Source organism: Benincasa hispida, chromosome 9, assembly GCF_027475165.1.
Source record: "Benincasa hispida cultivar pf3 chromosome 9, pf3_genome.v1.1, whole genome shotgun sequence".
Taxonomy (NCBI): domain Eukaryota; kingdom Viridiplantae; phylum Streptophyta; class Magnoliopsida; order Cucurbitales; family Cucurbitaceae; genus Benincasa; species Benincasa hispida.
Window position 1 is genome coordinate 55,289,351 of NC_143486.1, and position 18,294 is coordinate 55,307,644.

Below are 18,294 nucleotides of genomic sequence, written 5' to 3' on the forward strand. Positions count from 1 at the left end.
TACAACACCATAATTAATAACCAAGTTCAGAACGTTTACTAATTACATCGACAATGTAGTCTGTAACGTTTTTCAAGGTAAGCTTCTTAGCCGCAACCTGCAAAACACATTATAAATTCGATGTTCCCTATAAACTAAAGCTCTATTAATAAATGAGTCAACATTCAAAACACATTATTTTTTGTCTGAAAATTTTTTCGCCTGCATACATTCAAAACCAATAAATCTCCATGAGTCAACTACAACTAGGTGGTAGAGAACAAATTTTTCAAAGCTGACAAAAAAGGCATCCGATATCACTTGGGCAATTGAATATGCTATGGGATGTCAATACTTAGTTCCATTGCACCATATTAAAAGTTTCAATCTAATTCCATGAATCCTTTGTTTATCACAAATTTTCATCTTTACCCTTAAGTTTTTTTTTATATTTACCATTCCATGTAAAAATGCAAGAAGATGAAATTCTGAAACAGGATATATTAACTGACTCAACAATTTCAATTTTCATGTTTACATGAGAGTATCTGTTGCAGAGATTATTAGTTATTACTGAGACAAAATCTAGTCCTCAAAGAGAATAAACAACCTTAACCTTAGGGTTGCATGTGGAGGTAAATGCCCTTCTTGACAAAGATTTCTATCTGGTAAAGCATGTAGAGATAAATGTCCTCCTTGACAAAGGTTTCTATCTTAAGTAGTTTAAAAAGCTACCTTTGCAACAGTCACCAAAGTTGAGTCTCAACGAAATATGGATTCTAAAGCAGTTACGAAGAGAAATGAGTACCTTGCAAACAAAATCAAATCCAAAACTTGTGGGGACCTCTTTGTATTTGAGATCACCATCAATAGGTTTTGGGCAACCAATCGCTCGGGTTTTCAAATTCTTACTCCTAATTTGAAAACAACAGAAAGAAGGGGAATATAAATAACAGAGTTTTGCACACAAAAAAAAAAAAATGGTACACTAGAGTAATTAATTACTCGACCTTATATTTCTGCAATAAAAATAACATATAATAGCTTATCCATATATGACAATGAGAGTGAGAAAGAGAGCAAAAAGGAGGGAGGCAATAGACAAATTTCATAGTTCTAAAAAATACCTAAAGTTTTCAGCGAGGAGACAGGCATTGGTGTTGGAATCATCTCCACCAATTACAACAAGGCCATCTAGATCAAGCTTCTGAGTAGTTTCTTCAGCTTGCTTAAACTGAAAATAGAATCGAACTGTCAATTAATGCCTTGACTACAACTAAGACGTCTCAAAATGAAAATTCTGAGAAGAAAGAGTTTCACCTGATCTGGAGTTTCAATCTTAACCCTCCCATTGCATATCTTATCAAAACCACCATGATAAAAGAAAAATGCATTTAAATCAAGAATTGCATTCAAATGGCAATCACTTAGCATCAAGACTACACATATTTACACTAACAATTCTAACAAGTGAAAGCTAGAAATCACTTCAAGAAAATTAACCTGATTGCGATATGGGTAGATAAATTGTGCATTCAGTTCTACATATTTACATTTCATGATCCCTGAAGGACCACCCTTGAAACCATAAAACGTGCTTCCTTTTGCATGAACCTGTAGGTAATCTTCACAAAGATCGTAGAAGCTGCTAGATAGCCACAACTTGAACAGAAAAGCAAACATTTATTCTTGATTTATAAATGTGGACACAATGAGACCCTACCAAATAGTACAGAAATCACATTATGCCCTCCCAGTGCGTGGCCACCAAACTAGACAACTCCGATCTTCAATTTCTTATTCACCTGCACTGAACTGGAATCACTTGGCACCAACATTGCTGACGGTTGGCCGAAAAGATCAGGAAACAACTTCGTGATCTCATCTGCACGCACATATAACACACAGCTCATACACTCTATAACCTTAAGAAGTAGCAACTGGCCTCAAACGCATTCAGTAAAACTCAAGTTCCAAACAAACGCAAGATTTACAATCATAAGCAAAACACAGTAAAAGAACAAACAAAACTCAATGCATGTCACTACTTTTCCTTTGAGACATCAATCTCAATTACCAAACAGAATACAAAAAATAAAATATAAAAAAAATAAAAAAAAACACGTTATGAAGGCTAGGACGTGTAGAGTTGGTTGCTTTTGTTAGAAGTTGTAAGGTATCAGTTGGCAGAAAGAGATCTTTGAGAACATCCTACCATGACTTTTTGCAAGTTAATTTTGTGTAAAGCTTGACAATGAAAAGGGAGGATCGAGAATAAGAGGAGATAAAGAGGGGGAGAAAGAAGAGAGAGGTGGGAAATATTAAAATTAAATTTTCCCTTCCAAGTCATCTTGCCACATAAGTCATCTAGTAAAATTTCTATTTAAATTCCGTGGGCTAGGAAAAGTCCATGCAAAAAGGAGAACTTGCAGAGAGACCTTTTAAATCTATTTCTTAAAATTCAAAGACTAAAATGGCTAATTTGAAACATGAATAACCAAAAGAACTCATATTTTATTCTCTAATAAGCGTCCATCACTACTTCACAAGAATAGGATTGTCTTCCTAATTCTCATAATCCTTATTCCCACTAAAAACCAAATAACTTATCAAACGATTTTTGGTTTTTATACATAATATAATAAATATAATGTATAATATATATAAATAAATCGATAAATATGTATATATATACATACACGGTTTGGCTCAATTCGGTTTTGAAATAAAAACAAAATTAAGCCGAAAAAATTAGTTTCCTTATGATTTTAAAGTGAACTGAACTTTTAGTGAAAACCTTAAAAAAAATGCATCTAGTATGTTAGTTTTAGTGTTCATCCCTACACTGAGCTTTCAATTGTGTCTAATAAGTCCCTTAAACTTTAAAAAATGAATCTATTACGTCTTTGATCTATTCAACATATTTTTATTTTTAAATACATGCATCTAAACATAAAAATTGAAATTTTAGAATCCTAAATTCATATCTAATAAATCAATATGATTTAAGAAAAGTTAAAAATATCAAAAACCTATTGGACACAAAATTTTGACAAAAATCTGAAAGTTCAAGGACTAAAATTGTAATTTAACAAGATTATAAATATTAGAGAAAAAAAAACACAAACAGAGAGACTACCCTATCCATTTTCTCAATATATTTTAAGCATGAAGGTTGAAAAAATTTCCACTTACCAATATGAATATACCAGCTTCCAGGTGACATAAAAATCCCAAGATTTGAGCTGACTGACAGTGCAAAAGCATGCCCCTCCTTGTCTTGAACTAAACTTCTTTGGGATCATACATACCAAGAGTAACAAGCCTACTCTGTCCAAACAATATCCTTCCATATCCAAAGAGAAAAGAGATAACCACAATGGGTTCAATACTTCAGTATGGAAATGTATGAATAAAGAAGAGCAACAAAATCATGAAGGTACCTGGTTGATACACATATATTCATTCAGCTCTAATTAAATGTATTTCTCATTGTAGATATGAAACCTGCATTCCTATTTGCCTGTTTAAGCTAATGACTAGAAGAACCTGATTAGGTATGAAACCCTATGCTAAAAAGGAAGAACTCTAAGTGTTGAATAAATGTTCTTCAAAAAGTTTGGAATTCAACCAATGGAAATTCAACTATGTGCAAGGTGTTAGTTTTATTTTATGCGTTTCCAGGCGTTTGAAATTGTGAAGTTGAACGCATTGCATGAAAGTCGCCGATGCGTTGAGAACGCGTGAGCAAGAGCAGAGAAAGCGAGAGGTTGAACGCAAGGCACTGGGCAGACAATCGTGTAGCAAATGAGCAGTGCTACACGATGAGGTAGACGATCGTCTAGTAAGTGAGTGGCGCTACATGATGAGGTAGGCGATTGTGTAGGCGGGCACTGGATGATTGTGTAGCAATGAAGGGAGCTAAACAATGAGGTAGGCGATCGTATAGCAATGCGCAGAGCTAAGTGATGCGCTAGACGATCGTAAAGATGCGCACTGCGTCAAACAATAAGAAGTCACGTGCTAGACTATCGGGCTATACGATAGGTAAAATACTACACATCAGTGTAAGCGCTAGACAATAAGCGTAGAAGTTGGACGATAGCGCTAGACGATAGGCGAAATACTAAGCGATGGACGCTGGGCGCTGGGCGATGTCGCTAAGCGATTAGTGGATACGTTGGACGATAAGGCGTCAGCACTAAACGATGGAGGTAAACAATGTGCGCAGTAGCTAAGCGATAGGCTATGCGCGAGATCGTTGACTAAACGATTGAGCTACACGACGGGTTGTTGGAGCTAAGCGATACATGTAGGAACTAAACGATGGAGCGGTGCTGAGGACTGTGTTACGCAAGATTGATGAGCTCATCAAGACAAATGGCGTTATTGATGGAAGTCTGAAACAGAGATAGTAAGAGCTGGACGAATAAATGTTCATGCAAAGTGAGCTCGAATCACATATAGTAACAGTTTGAATCACTTTTTCGGGCATCTGAAAAAGTGACATATAGTAAGTTGGTATATGAGAAAGAACCGACCTACATAGGGTGGCACGACCACCTCTTGAGAGGTTGAATCTCTTCCATTTGTCCAGCTTGCTTTGGACTTTGTCGATCACTGGTTGCCAAAAAGCCAATTGTTTAGATAATCCCCCTAAAGGAAGGTCAAGGTACATAAATGGGAGGTAGATAGCCTTGCAATTTAGGAGGGCTGCTTCTGATTGTAACTTGAAATGGTCTATATTGATATCACATAAAGCTGATTTTTCCCAATTAACCTTCAACCCCGAACACCACTCAAATAATTCAAGTATTTTCTTTAGGTTGCTGAGTTTTTCTTTGTCATCTTGGCAGAAAATTAGAGTATCGTCCGCAAATTGTAACAAAGAAACATGAATTCTATCTTTGCCAACAATAAAACCTTCAAACTTGCCTTTTTCTCGAAACTGGGAAAGTAATGCATCCAGGACTTCACTGACTAGTAGAAATACGAAAGGAGAAAGAGGGTCACCTTGCCTTATTCCTCTTGAAGCTTGAATTCTGCCACGAGGTCTTCCATTTATGAAGATTGAGAATTTTGTGTTAGAACCCAAAAATTAGATTTGCTCTGTTTTTTGGTGTTCTGAGGGGGCAGGAGACTCTGTTTTTCTAGAAAAACAGGCTTAACCATTCTTCCCCTTACTATGTCTGCATAGGAGATTGGGACTGAGCGAGGGTTTTTTGTCACCTGTTCAACTTCAAAGAGGGACAAAGCATCATTTAACAAGGTAAGGATGGAATATCAACTTGAATTAAGAGTTCCTGATGGAACGTGAATGAAGAATCGTCCTCCAACTGCAGGCCACACTACACATCATAAAAACCAGTTTGAATATATTCGGATGTTAGAAATCTTGGTTACACCAGAAGCATCTTGCTCGCTTTTGACAAAGAAGCTAGATGTTGGAAGTTTCGAAAGGGTCGAGATGTTCTCCACAAACCAAAGTAGCTGCGATTTTGACAAGGAAATTTGCTTTTTGGCTTCCACATCTTCTACGATTACTGAACCAGCTTGGATGTGGACACAGAAGTGGCTGTCCTTAATTTTACAGCTGATAACTTCAACGGCTAAGTTAGGCTTGGAGGGGAAGGTCGATGGATGGGTCATGAGAGATAGATGAGCCGAGGATCGCAGATGAGGGTTGAGGTTGGTGGGAAGAGGAAAAGCTTGGTCGGAGATGGGAAGAGGACGGGGAGTTAGGTCGGAATAGGCTGCCGGAGGGAGGGAAAGGTAGAAAGGAGAGAGGAGAGAGTATTTTCGAACCAAAGCAATGCTAGAATTCCAGGTGGTCTAATCGATGTAGTCAGATTGTTTGGATTGTTACAACTTCAATATGTTGAGTGTACTAACCTATCCTCATCTATAATATTTCTTTTTCCATAACCTATCCTCATCTATAATATCATGGGCAAGAATTTCATTGAGTTCCGAAATAAGTTGTTGCACCTGTAGAAAGCGGGTTATAAATGATATCAGTTCAAGAATGACATATTGATCACGAGAATCTTGGGTTTAGTTGATAGTGAGCATACAACAAAAAGAAATAAACACAATTAGTTACAATAACAAGACAAATACCTCCGGAATGAAGTCAATCAGGCTATGGGGAATAACTACAACACCATAATTAATAACCAAGTTCAGAACGTTTACTAATTACATCGACAATGTAGTCTGTAACGTTTTTCAAGGTAAGCTTCTTAGCCGCAACCTGCAAAACACATTATAAATTCGATGTACCCTATAAACTAAAGCTCTATTAATAAATGAGTCAACATTCAAAACACATTATTTTTTGTCTGAAAATTTTTTCGCCTGCATACATTAAAATCCAATAAATCTCCATGAGTCAACTACAACTAGGTGGTAGAGAACAAATTTTTAAAAGCTGACAAAAAAGGCATCCGATATCAATTGGGCAATTGAATATGATATGGGATGTCAATACTTAGTTCCATTGCACCATATTAAAAGTTTCAATCTAATTCCATGAATCCTTTGTTTATCACAAATTTTCATCTTTACCCTTAAGTTTTTTTTTTATATTTACCATTTCATGTAAAAATGCAAGAAGATGAAATTCTGAAACAGAATATATTAACTGACTCAACAATTTCAATTTTCATGTTTACATGAGAGTATCTATTGCAGAGATTATTAGTTATTACTGAGACAAAATCTAGTCCTCAAAGAGAATAAACAACCTTAACCTTAGGGTTGCATGTGGAGGTAAATGCCCTTCTTGACAAAGATTTCTATCTGGTAAAGCATGTAGAGATAAATGTCCTCCTTGACAAAGGTTTCTATCTTAAGTAGTTTAAATAAAGCTACCTTTGCAACAATCACCAAAGTTGAGTCTAAACGAAATATGAATTCTAAAGCAGTTACGAAGAGAAATGAGTACCTTGCAAACAGAATCAAATCCAAAACTTGTGGGGACCTCTTTGCATTTGAGATCACCATCAATAGTTTTTGGGCAACCAATCGCTCGGGTTTTCAACTTCTTACTCCTAATTTGAAAACAACAGAAAGAAGGGGAATATAAATAACAGTCTTGCACACAAAAAAAAAATGGTACACTAGAGTAATTAATTACTCGACCTTATATTTCTGCAATAAAAATAACATATAATAGCTTATCCATATATGACAATGAGAGTGAGAAAGAGAGCAAAAAGGAGGGAGGCAATAGACAAATTTCATAGTTCTAAAAAATACTAAAGTTTTCAGCGAGGAGACAGGCATTTGTGTTGGAATCATCTCCACCAATTACAACAAGGCCATCTAGATCAAGCTTCTGAGTAGTTTCTTCAGCTTGCTTAAACTGAAAATAGAACCGAACTGTCAATTAATGCCTTGACTACAACTAAGACGTCTCAAAATGAAAATTCTGGGAAGAAAGAGTTTCACCTGATCTGGAGTTTCAATCTTATCCCTCCCACTGCATATCATATCAAAACCACCCTGATAAAAGAAAAATGCATTTAAATCAAGAATTGCATTCAAATGGCAATCACTTCGCATCAAGACTGCACATATTCACACTAACAATTCTAACAAGTGAAAGCTAGAAATCCCTTCAAGAAAATTAACCTGATTGCGATATGGTAGATAAATTGTGCAGTCAGTTCACATATTTGCATTTCATGATCCCTGTAGGACCACCCTTGAAACCATACAACGTGCTTTCCTTTTGCATGAACCTGTAGGTAATCTTCACAAAGATCGTAGAAGCTGCTAGATAGCCACAACTTGAACAGAAAAGAAAACATTATTCTTGATTTATAAATGTGGACACAATGAGACCCTACCAAATAGTACAGAAATCACATTATGACCCTCCCAGTGCGTGGCCACCAAACTAGACAACTCCGATCTTCAATTTCTTATTCACCTGCACCGAACTGGAATCACTTGGCACCAACATTGCTGACGGTTGGCCGAAAAGATCAGGAAACAACTTCGTGATCTCATCTGCACGCACATATAACACACAGCTCATACACTCTATAACCTTAAGAAGTAGCAACTAGCCTCAAACGCATTCAGTAAAACTCAAGTTCCAAACAAAAGCGAGATTTACAATCATAAAAAAAACACAGAAAAAGAACAAACAAAACTCAATTCATGTCACTACTCTTCCTTTAAGACATCAATCAACTCTGTTACCAAACAGAATACAAAAAAAAAAAAAAAAACCAAGTTATGAAGGCTAGGGCATGTAGAGTTGGTTGATTTTGTTAGAAGTTGTAGGGTATCAGTTGGCAGAAAGAGAGCTTTGAGAACATCCTACCATGACTTTTTGCAAGTTAATTTTGTGTAAAGCTTGACAATGAAAAGGGAGGATCGAGAATAAGAGGAGATAAAGAGGGGGAGAAAGAAGAGAGAGGTGGGAAATATTAAAATTAAATTTTCCCTTCCAAGTCATCTTGCCACATAAGTCATCTAGTAAAATTTCTATTTAAATTCCGTGGGCTAGGAAAAGTCCATGCAAAAAGGAGAACTTGTAGAGAGACCTTTTAAATCTATTTCTTAAAATTCAAAGACTAAAATGGCTAATTTGAAACATGAATAACCAAAAGAACTCATTATTTTATTCTCTAATAAGCGTCCATCACTACTTCACAAGAATAGGATTGTCTTCCTAATTCTCATAATCCTTATTCCCACTAAAAACCAAATAACTTATCAAACGATTTTTGGTTTTTATACATAATATAATAAATATAATGTATAATATATATAAATAAATAGATAAATATGTATATATAATACATACACGGTTTGGTTCAATTCGGTTTTGAAATAAAAAACCAAATTAAGCCGAAAAAATTAGTTTCCTTATGATTATAAACTGAACTGAACTTTTAGTAAAAACCTTAAAAAAAAATGCATCTAGTATGTTAGTTTTAGTGTTCATCCCTACACTGAGCTTTCAATTGTGTCTAATAAGTCCCTTAAACTTTAAAAAATGAATCTATTACGTCTTTGATCTATTCAACATATTTTTATTTTTAAATACATGCATCTAAACATAAAAATTGAAATTTTAGAATCCTAAATTCATATCTAATAAATCAATGTGATTTAAGAAAAGTTAAAAATATCATAAACCTATTGGACACAAAATTTTGACAAAAATCTAAAAGTTCAAGGACTAAAATTGTAATTTAACAAGATTATAAATATTAGAGAAAAAAAACACAAACAGAGAGACTACCCTAGCAATTTTCCCAATATATTTTAAGCAGGAAGGTTGAAAAAATTTCCACGTACCAATATGAATATACCAGCTTCCAGGTGACATAAAAATCCAAAGATTTGAACTGACTGACAGTGCAAAAGCATGCCCCTCCTTGTCTTGAGCTAAACTGCTTTGGGATCATACATACCAAGGGTAACAAGCCTACTCTGTCCAAACAATATCCTTCCATATCCAAAGAGAAAAGAGATAACCACAATGGGTTCAATACTTCAGTATGGAAATGTATGAATAAAGAAGAGCAACAGAATCATGAAGGTACCTGGTTGATACACATATATTCATTCAACTCTAATTAAATGTATTTCTCATTGTAGATATGAAACCTGCATTCCTATTTGCCTGTTTAAGCTAATGACTACAAGAACCTGACTAGGTATGAAACCCTATGCTAAAAAGGAAGAACTCTAAGTGTTGAATAAATGTTCTTCAAAAAGTTTGGAATTCAACTAATGGAAATTCAACTATGTGCAAGGTGTTACTAAACCAGGCGTTTGGTATAAAACGCATAAAATAAAACTAAGTCCTGACAATCATGTGTGAAATTGTGAAGTTGAACGCATTGCATGAAAGTCGCCGATGCGTTGAGAACGCGTGAGCAAGAGCAGAGAAAGCGAGAGGTTGAACGCAAGGCACTGGGCAGACAATCGTGTAGCAAATGAGCAGTGCTACACGATGAGGTAGACGATCGTCTAGTAAGTGAGTGGCGCTACATGATGAGGTAGGCGATTGTGTAGGCGGGCGCTGGATGATTGTGTAGCAATGAAGGGAGCTAAACAATGAGGTAGGCGATCGTATAGCAATGCGCAGAGCTAAGCGATGCGCTAGACGATCGTGAAGATGCGCACTGCGTCAAACAATAAGAAGTCACGTGCTAGACTATCGGGCTATACGATAGGTAAAATACTACACATCAGTGTAAGCGCTAGACAATAAGCGTAGAAGTTGGACGATAGCGCTAGACGATAGGCGAAATACTAAGCGATGGACGTTGGGCGCTGGGCGATGACGCTAAGCGATTAGTGGATACGTTGGACGATAAGGCGTCAGCACTAAACGATGGAGGTAAACGATGTGCGCAGTAGCTAAGCGATAGGCTATGCGCGAGATCGTTGACTAAACGATTGAGCTACACGACGGGTTGTTGGAGCTAAGCGATACATGTAGGAACTAAACGATGGAGCGGTGCTGAGGACTGTGTTACGCAAGATTGATGAGCTCATCAAGACAAATGGCGTTATTGATGGAAGTCTGAAACAGAGATAGTAAGAGCTGGACGAATAAATGTTCATGCAAAGTGAGTTCGAATCACATATATTAAGAGTTTGAATCGCTTTTTCGGGCATCGGAAAAAGTGACATAGTAAGTTGGTATATGAGAAAGAACTGACCTACATAGGGTGGCACGACCACCTCTTGAGAGGTTGTTTCTCTTCCATTTGTCCAGTTTGCTTTGGACTTTGTCGATCACTGGTTGCCAAAAAGCCAATTACTTAGGATATCCCCCCTAAAGGAAGGCCAAGGTACATAAATGGGAGGTAGATAGCCTTGCAATTTAGAAGGGCTGCTTCTGATTGTAACTTGAAATGGTCTATATTGATGCCACATAAAGCTGATTTTTCCCAATTAACCTTCAACCCCGAACACCACTCAAATAATTCAAGTATTTTCTTTAGGTTGCTGAGTTTTTCTTTGTCATCTTGGCAGAAAATTAGAGTATCGTCCGCAAATTGTAACAAAGAAACATGAATTCTATCTTTGCCAACAATAAAACCTTCAAACTTGCCTTTTTCTCGAAACTGGGAAAGTAATGCATCCAGGACTTCACTGACTAGTAGAAATACGAAAGGAGAAAGAGGGTCACCTTGCCTTATTCCTCTTGAAGCTTGAATTCTGCCACGAGGTCTTCCATTTATGAAGATTGAGAATTTTGTGTTAGAACCCAAAAATTAGATTTGCTCTGTTTTTTGGTGTTCTGAGGGGGCAGGAGACTCTGTTTTTCTGGAAAAACAGGCTTAACCATTCTTCCCCTTACTATGTCTGCATAGGAGATTGGGACTGAGCGAGGGTTTTTTGTCACCTGTTCAACTTCAAAGAGGGACAAAGCATCATTTAACAAGGTAAGGAAGGAATATCAACCTGAATTAAGAGTTCCTGATGGAACGTGAATGAAGAATCGTCCTCCAACTGCAGGCCACACTACACATCATAAAAACCAGTTTGAATAGATTCGGATGTTAGAAATCTTGGTTACACCAGAAGCATCTTGCTCGCTTTTGACAAAGAAGCTAGATGTTGGAAGTTTCGAAAGGGTCGAGATGTTCTCCACAAACCAAAGTAGCTGCGATTTTGACAAGGAAATTTGCTTTTTGGCTTCCACATCTTCTACGATTACTGAACCAGCTTGGATGAGGGCACAGAAGTGGCTGTCCTTAATTTTACAGCTGATAACTTCGACGGCTAAGTTAGGCTTGGAGGGGAAGGTCGATGGATGGGCCATGAGAGATAGATGAGCCGAGGATCGCAGATGAGGGTTGAGGTTGGTGGGAAGAGGAAAAGCTTGGTCGAGATGGGGAGAGGATGGCGAGTTAGGTCGGAATAGGCTGCCAGAGGGAGGGAAAGGGAGAGAGGAGAGAGGAGAGAGGAGAGAACATTTTCCAACCAAAGTAGTGCTGGAATTCTCCGATGGTCTAATCGATGTAGTCAGATTGTTTGGATTGTTACAACTTCAATATGTTGGGTGTACTAACCTATCCTCATCTATAATATTTCTTTTTCCATAACCTATCCTCATCTATAATATCATGGGCAAGAATTTCATTGAGTTCCGAAATAAGTTGTTGCACCTGTAGAAAGCGGGTTATAAATGATATCAGTTCAAGAATGACATATTGATCCCGAGAATCTTGGGTTTAGTGGATAGTGAGCATACAACAAAAAGAAATAAACACAATTAGTTACAATAACAAGACAAATACCTCCGGAATGAAGTCAATCAGGCCATAGGGAATAACTACAACACCATAATTAATAACCAAGTTCAGAACGTTTACTAATTGCATCGACAATGTAGTCTATAACGTTTTTCAAGGTAAGCTTCTTAGCCACAACCTGCAAAACACATTATAAATTCGATGTACCCTATAAACTAAAGCTCTATTAATAAATGAGTCAACATTCAAAACACATTATTTTTTGTCTGAACATTTTTTCGCCTGCATACATTCAAAACCAATAAATCTCCATGAGTCAACTACAACTAGGTGGCAGAGAACAAATTTTTCAAAGCTGACAAAAAAGGCATCCGATATCACTTGGGCAATTGAATATGATATGGGATGTCAATACTTAGTTACATTGCACCATATTAAAAGTTTCAACCTAATTCCATGAATCCTTTGTTTATCACAAATTTTCATCTTTACCCTTAAGTTTTTTTTTATATTTACCATTCCATGTAAAAATGCAAGAAGATGAAATTCTGAAACAGGATATATTAACTGACTCAACAATTTCAATTTTCATGTTTACATGAGAGTATCTATTGCAGAGATTATTAGTTATTACTGAGACAAAATCTAGTCCTCAAAGAGAATAAACAACCTTAACCTTAGGGTTGCATGTGGAGGTAAATGCCCTTCTTGACAAAGATTTCTATCTGGTAAAGCATGTAGAGATAAATGTCCTCCTTGACAAAGGTTTCTATCTTAAGTAGTTTAAAAAGCTACCTTTGCAACAGTCACCAAAGTTAAGTCTCAACGAAATATGGATTCTAAAGCAGTTACGAAAAGAAATGAGTACCTTGCAAACAAAATCAAATCCAAAACTTGTGGGGACCTCTTTGCATTTGAGATCACCATCAATAGGTTTTGGGCAACAAATCGCTCGGGTTTTCAAATTCTTACTCCTAATTTGAAAACAACAGAAAGAAGGGGAATATAAATAACAGAGTCTTGCACACAAAAAAAAAAAAAAAAATGGTACACTAGAGTAATTAATTACTCGACCTTATATTTCTACAATAAAAATAACATATAATAGCTTATCCATATATGACAATGAGAGTGAGAAAGAGAGCAAAAAGGAGGGAGGCAATAGACAAATTTCATAGTTCTAAAAAATACCTAAAGTTTTCAGCGAGGAGACAGGCATTGGTGTTGGAATCATCTCCACCAATTACAACAAGGCCATCTAGATCAAGCTTATGAGTAGTTTCTTCAGCTTGCTTAAACTGAAAATAGAACCGAACTGTCAATTAATGCCTTGACTACATTTGAGACGTCTCAAAATGAAAATTCTGAGAAGAAAGAGTTTACCTGATCTGGAGTTTCAATCTTAACCCTCCCATTGCATATCTTATCAAAACCACCATGATAAAAGAAAAATGCATTTAAATCAAGAATTGCATTCAAATGGCAATCACTTAGCATCAAGACTACACATATTTACACTAACAATTCTAACAAGTGAAAGCTAGAAATCACTTCAAGAAAATTAACCTGATTGCGATATGGGTAGATAAATTGTGCATTCAGTTCTACATATTTACATTTCATGATCCCTGAAGGACCACCCTTGAAACCATAAAACGTGCTTCCTTTTGCATGAACCTGTAGGTATTCTTCACAAAGATCGTAGAAGCTGCTAGATAGTCACAACTTGAACAGAAAAGCAAACATTTATTCTTGATTTATAAATGTGGACACAATGAGACCCTACCAAATAGTACAGAAATCACATTATGCCCTCCCAGTGCGTGCCACCAAACTAGACAACTCCGATCTTCAATTTCTTATTCACCTGCACCGAACTGGAATCACTTGGCACCAACATTGCTAACGGTTGGCCGAAAAGATCAGGAAACAACTTCGTGATCTCATCTGCACGCACATATAACACACAGCTCATACACTCTATAACCTTAAGAAGTAGCAACTGGCCTCAAACGCATTCAGTAAAACTCAAGTTCCAAACAAAAGCGAGATTTACAATCATAAAAAAAACACAGAAAAAGAACAAACAAAACTCAATGCATGTCACTACTCTTCCTTTGAGACATCAATCTCAATTACCAAACAGAATACAAAAAATAAAATTTAAAAAAAATTAAAAAACACGTTATGAAGGCTAGGACGTGTAGAGTTGGTTGCTTTTGTTAGAAGTTGTAAGGTATCAGTTGGCAGAAAGAGAGCTTTGAGAACATCCTACCATGACTTTTTGCATGTTAAGTTAATTTTGTGTAAAGCTTGACAATGAAAAGGGAGGATCGAGAATAAGAGGAGATAAAGAGGGGGAGAAAGAAGAGAGAGGTGGGAAATATTAAAATTAAATTTTCCCTTCCAAGTCATCTTGCCACATAAGTCATCTAGTAAAATTTCTATTTAAATTCCGTGGGCTAGGAAAAGTCCATGCAAAAAGGAGAACTTGCAGAGAGACCTTTTAAATCTATTTCTTAAAATTCAAAGACTAAAATGGCTAATTTGAAACATGAATAACCAAAAGAACTCATTATTTTATTCTCTAATAAGCGTCCATCACTACTTCACAAGAATAGGATTGTCTTCCTAATTCTCATAATCCTTATTCCCACTAAAAACCAAATAACTTATCAAACGATTTTTGGTTTTTATACATAATATAATAAATATAATGTATAATATATATAAATAAATCGATAAATATGTATATATATACATACACGGTTTGGTTCAATTCGATTTTTAAATAAAAAACCAAATTAAGCCGAAAAAATTAGTTTCCTTATGATTTTAAACTGAACTGAACTTTTAGTAAAAACCTTAAAAAAAATGCATCTAGTATGTTAGTTTTAGTGTTCATCCCTACACTGAGCTTTCAATTGTGTCTAATAAGTCCCTTAAACTTTAAAAAATGAATCTATTACGTCTTTGATCTATTCAACATATTTTTATTTTTAAATACATGCATCTAAACATAAAAATTGAAATTTTAGAATCCTAAATTCATATCTAATAAATCAATATGATTTAAGAAAAGTTAAAAATATCATAAACCTATTGGACACAAAACTTTGACAAAAATCTGAAAGTTCAAGGACTAAAATTGTAATTTAACAAGATTATAAATATTAGAGAAAAAAAAACACAAACAGAGAGACTACCCTAGCCATTTTCCCAATATATTTTAAGCAGGAAGGTTGAAAAAATTTCCACTTACCAATATGAATATACCAGCTTCCAGGTGACATAAAAATCCCAAGATTTGAACTGACTGACAGTGCAAAAGCATGCCCCTCCTTGTCTTGAGCTAAACTTCTTTGGGATCATACATACCAAGGGTAACAAGCCTACTCTGTCCAAACAATATCCTTCCATATCCAAAGAGAAAAGAGATAACCACAATGGGTTCAATACTTCAGTATGGAAATGTATGAATAAAGAAGAGCAACAGAGTCATGAAGGTACCTGGTTGATACACATATATTCATTCAGCTCTAATTAAATGTATTTCTCATTGTAGATATGAAACCTGCATTCCTATTTGCCTATTTAAGCTAATGACTACAAGAACCTGACTAGGTATGAAACCCTATGCTAAAAAGGAAGAACTCTAAGTGTTGAATAAATGTTCTTCAAAAAGTTTGGAATTCAACTAATGGAAATTCAACTATGTGCAAGGTGTTACTAAACCAGGCGTTTGGTATAAAACGCATAAAATAAAACTAAGTCCTGACAATCATGTGTGAAATTGTGAAGTTGAACGCATTGCATGAAAGTCGCCGATGCGTTGAGAACGCGTGAGCAAGAGCAGAGAAAGTGAGAGGTTGAACGCAAGGCACTGGGCAGACAATCGTGTAGCAAATGAGCAGTGCTACACGATGAGGTAGACGATCGTCTAGTAAGTGAGTGGCGCTACATGATGAGGTAGGCGATTGTGTAGGCGGGCGCTGGATGATTGTGTAGCAATGAAGGGAGCTAAACAATGAGGTAGGCGATCGTATAGCAATGCGCAGAGCTAAGCAATGCGCTAGACGATCGTGAAGATGCGCACTGCGTCAAACAATAAGAAGTCACGTGCTAGACTATCGGGCTATACGATAGGTAAAATACTACACATCAGTGTAAGCGCTAGACAATAAGCGTAGAAGTTGGACGATAGCGCTAGACGATAGGCGAAATACTAAGCGATGGACGCTGGGCGCTGGGCGATGACGCTAAGCGATTAGTAGATATGTTGGACGATAAGGCGTCAGCACTAAACGATGGAGGTAAACGATGTGCGCAGTAGCTAAGCGATAGGCTATGCGCGAGATCGTTGACTAAACGATTGAGCTACACGACGGGTTGTTGGAGCTAAGCGATAGATGTAGGAACTAAACGATGGAGCGGTGCTAAGGACTGTGTTACGCAAGATTGATGAGCTCATCAAGACAAATGGCGTTATTGATGGAAGTCTGAAACAGAGATAGTAAGAGCTGGACGAATAAATGTTCATGCAAAGTGAGTTCGAATCACATATAGTAAGAGTTTGAATCACTTTTTCGGGCATCTGAAAAAGTGACATATGGGGTAAGTTGGTATATGAGAAAGAACTGACCTACATAGGGTGGCACGACCACCTCTTGAGAGGTTGTATCTCTTCCATTTGTCTAGTTTGCTTTGGACTTTGTCGATCACTGGTTGCCAAAAAGCCAATTGCTTAGGATATCCCCCCTAAAGGAAGGCCAAGGTACAAAAATGGGAGGTAGATAGCCTTGCAATTTAGGAGGGCTGCTTCTGATTGTAACTTGAAATGGTCTATATTGATGCCACATAAAGCTGATTTTTCCCAATTAACCTTCAACCCCGAACACCACTCAAATAATTCAAGTATTTTCTTTAGGTTGCTGAGGTTTTCTTTGTCATCTTGGCAGAAAATTAGAGTATCGTCCGCAAATTGTAACAAAGAAACATGAATTCTATCTTTGCCAACAATAAAACCTTCAAACTTGCCTTTTTCTCGAAACTGGGAAAGTAATGCATCCAAGACTTCACTGACTAGTAGAAATACGAAAGGAGAAAGAGGGTCACCTTGCCTTATTCCTCTTGAAGCTTAAATTCTGCCACGAGGTCTTCCATTTATGAAGATTGAGAATTTTGTGTTAAAACCCAAAAATTAGATTTGCTCTGTTTTTTGGTGTTCTGAGGGGGCAGGAGACTCTGTTTTTCTGGAAAAACAGGCTTAACCATTCTTCTCCTTACTATGTCTGCATAGGAGATTGGGACTGAGCGAGGGTTTTTTGTCACCTGTTCAACTTCAAAGAGGGACAAAGCATCATTTAACAAGGTAAGGAAGGAATATCAACCTGAATTAAGAGTTCCTGATGGAACGTGAATGAAGAATCGTCCTCCAACTGCAAGCCACACTACACATCATAAAAACCAGTTTGAATAGATTCGGATGTTAGAAATCTTGGTTACACCAGAAGCATCTTGCTCGCTTTTGACAAAGAAGCTAGATGTTGGAAGTTTCGAAAGGGTCGAGATGTTCTCCACAAACCAAAGTAGCTGCGATTTTGACAAGGAAATTTGCTTTTTGGCTTCCACATCTTCTACGATTAATGAACCAGCTTGGATGAGGGCACAGAAGTGGCTGTCCTTAATTTTACCGCTGATAACTTCGACGGCTAAGTTAGGCTTGGAGGGGAAGGTCGATGGATGGGCCATGAGAGATAGATGAGCCGAGGGTCTAAGGGTAGATGTAGGAACTAACGAAAAGCTTGGTCAGAGATGGGGAGAGGATGGCGAGTTAGGTCAGAATAGGCTGCCAGAAGGAGGGAAAGGGAGAGAGGAGAGAGGAGAGAGGAGAGAGCATTTTCCAACCAAAGTAGTGCTGGAATTCTCCGATGGTCTAATCGATGTAGTCAGATTGTTTGGATTGTTACAACTTCAATATGTTGGGTGTACTAGCCTATCCTCATCTATAATATTTCTTTTTCCATAACCTATCCTCATCTATAATATCATGGGCAAGAATTTCATTGAGTTCCGAAAT

At 36.8% G+C, this 18,294-nt stretch overlaps 1 protein-coding gene across 2 annotated transcripts; it reads right to left on the bottom strand.

The window, feature by feature from the left end:
- Positions 1-465: 465 nt before the first annotated feature.
- On the bottom strand, positions 466-17,980 carry LOC150033927 (pyrophosphate--fructose 6-phosphate 1-phosphotransferase subunit beta 1-like). 2 transcript variants are annotated; one of them, XM_090317569.1, is made up of 11 exons: positions 15,726-17,980; positions 15,478-15,628; positions 13,782-14,162; positions 13,599-13,637; positions 13,407-13,513; positions 6,926-7,031; positions 3,175-6,232; positions 1,483-1,864; positions 1,300-1,338; positions 1,107-1,213; positions 466-893 (listed from the first exon to the last, which is right to left on the bottom strand). In XM_090317569.1, the coding sequence occupies exons 8-11, from the start codon at positions 1,660-1,662 to the stop codon at positions 689-691; spliced, it is 531 nt and encodes a 176-aa protein (XP_090173695.1). In that variant the 5' UTR covers positions 1,663-1,864; positions 3,175-6,232; positions 6,926-7,031; positions 13,407-13,513; positions 13,599-13,637; positions 13,782-14,162; positions 15,478-15,628; positions 15,726-17,980; the 3' UTR covers positions 466-688. The 2 variants fall into 2 exon arrangements, with proteins under 2 accessions (XP_090173695.1, XP_090173694.1); XM_090317568.1 differs by having other exon boundaries at positions 15,478-17,980.
- Positions 17,981-18,294: the final 314 nt, after the last annotated feature.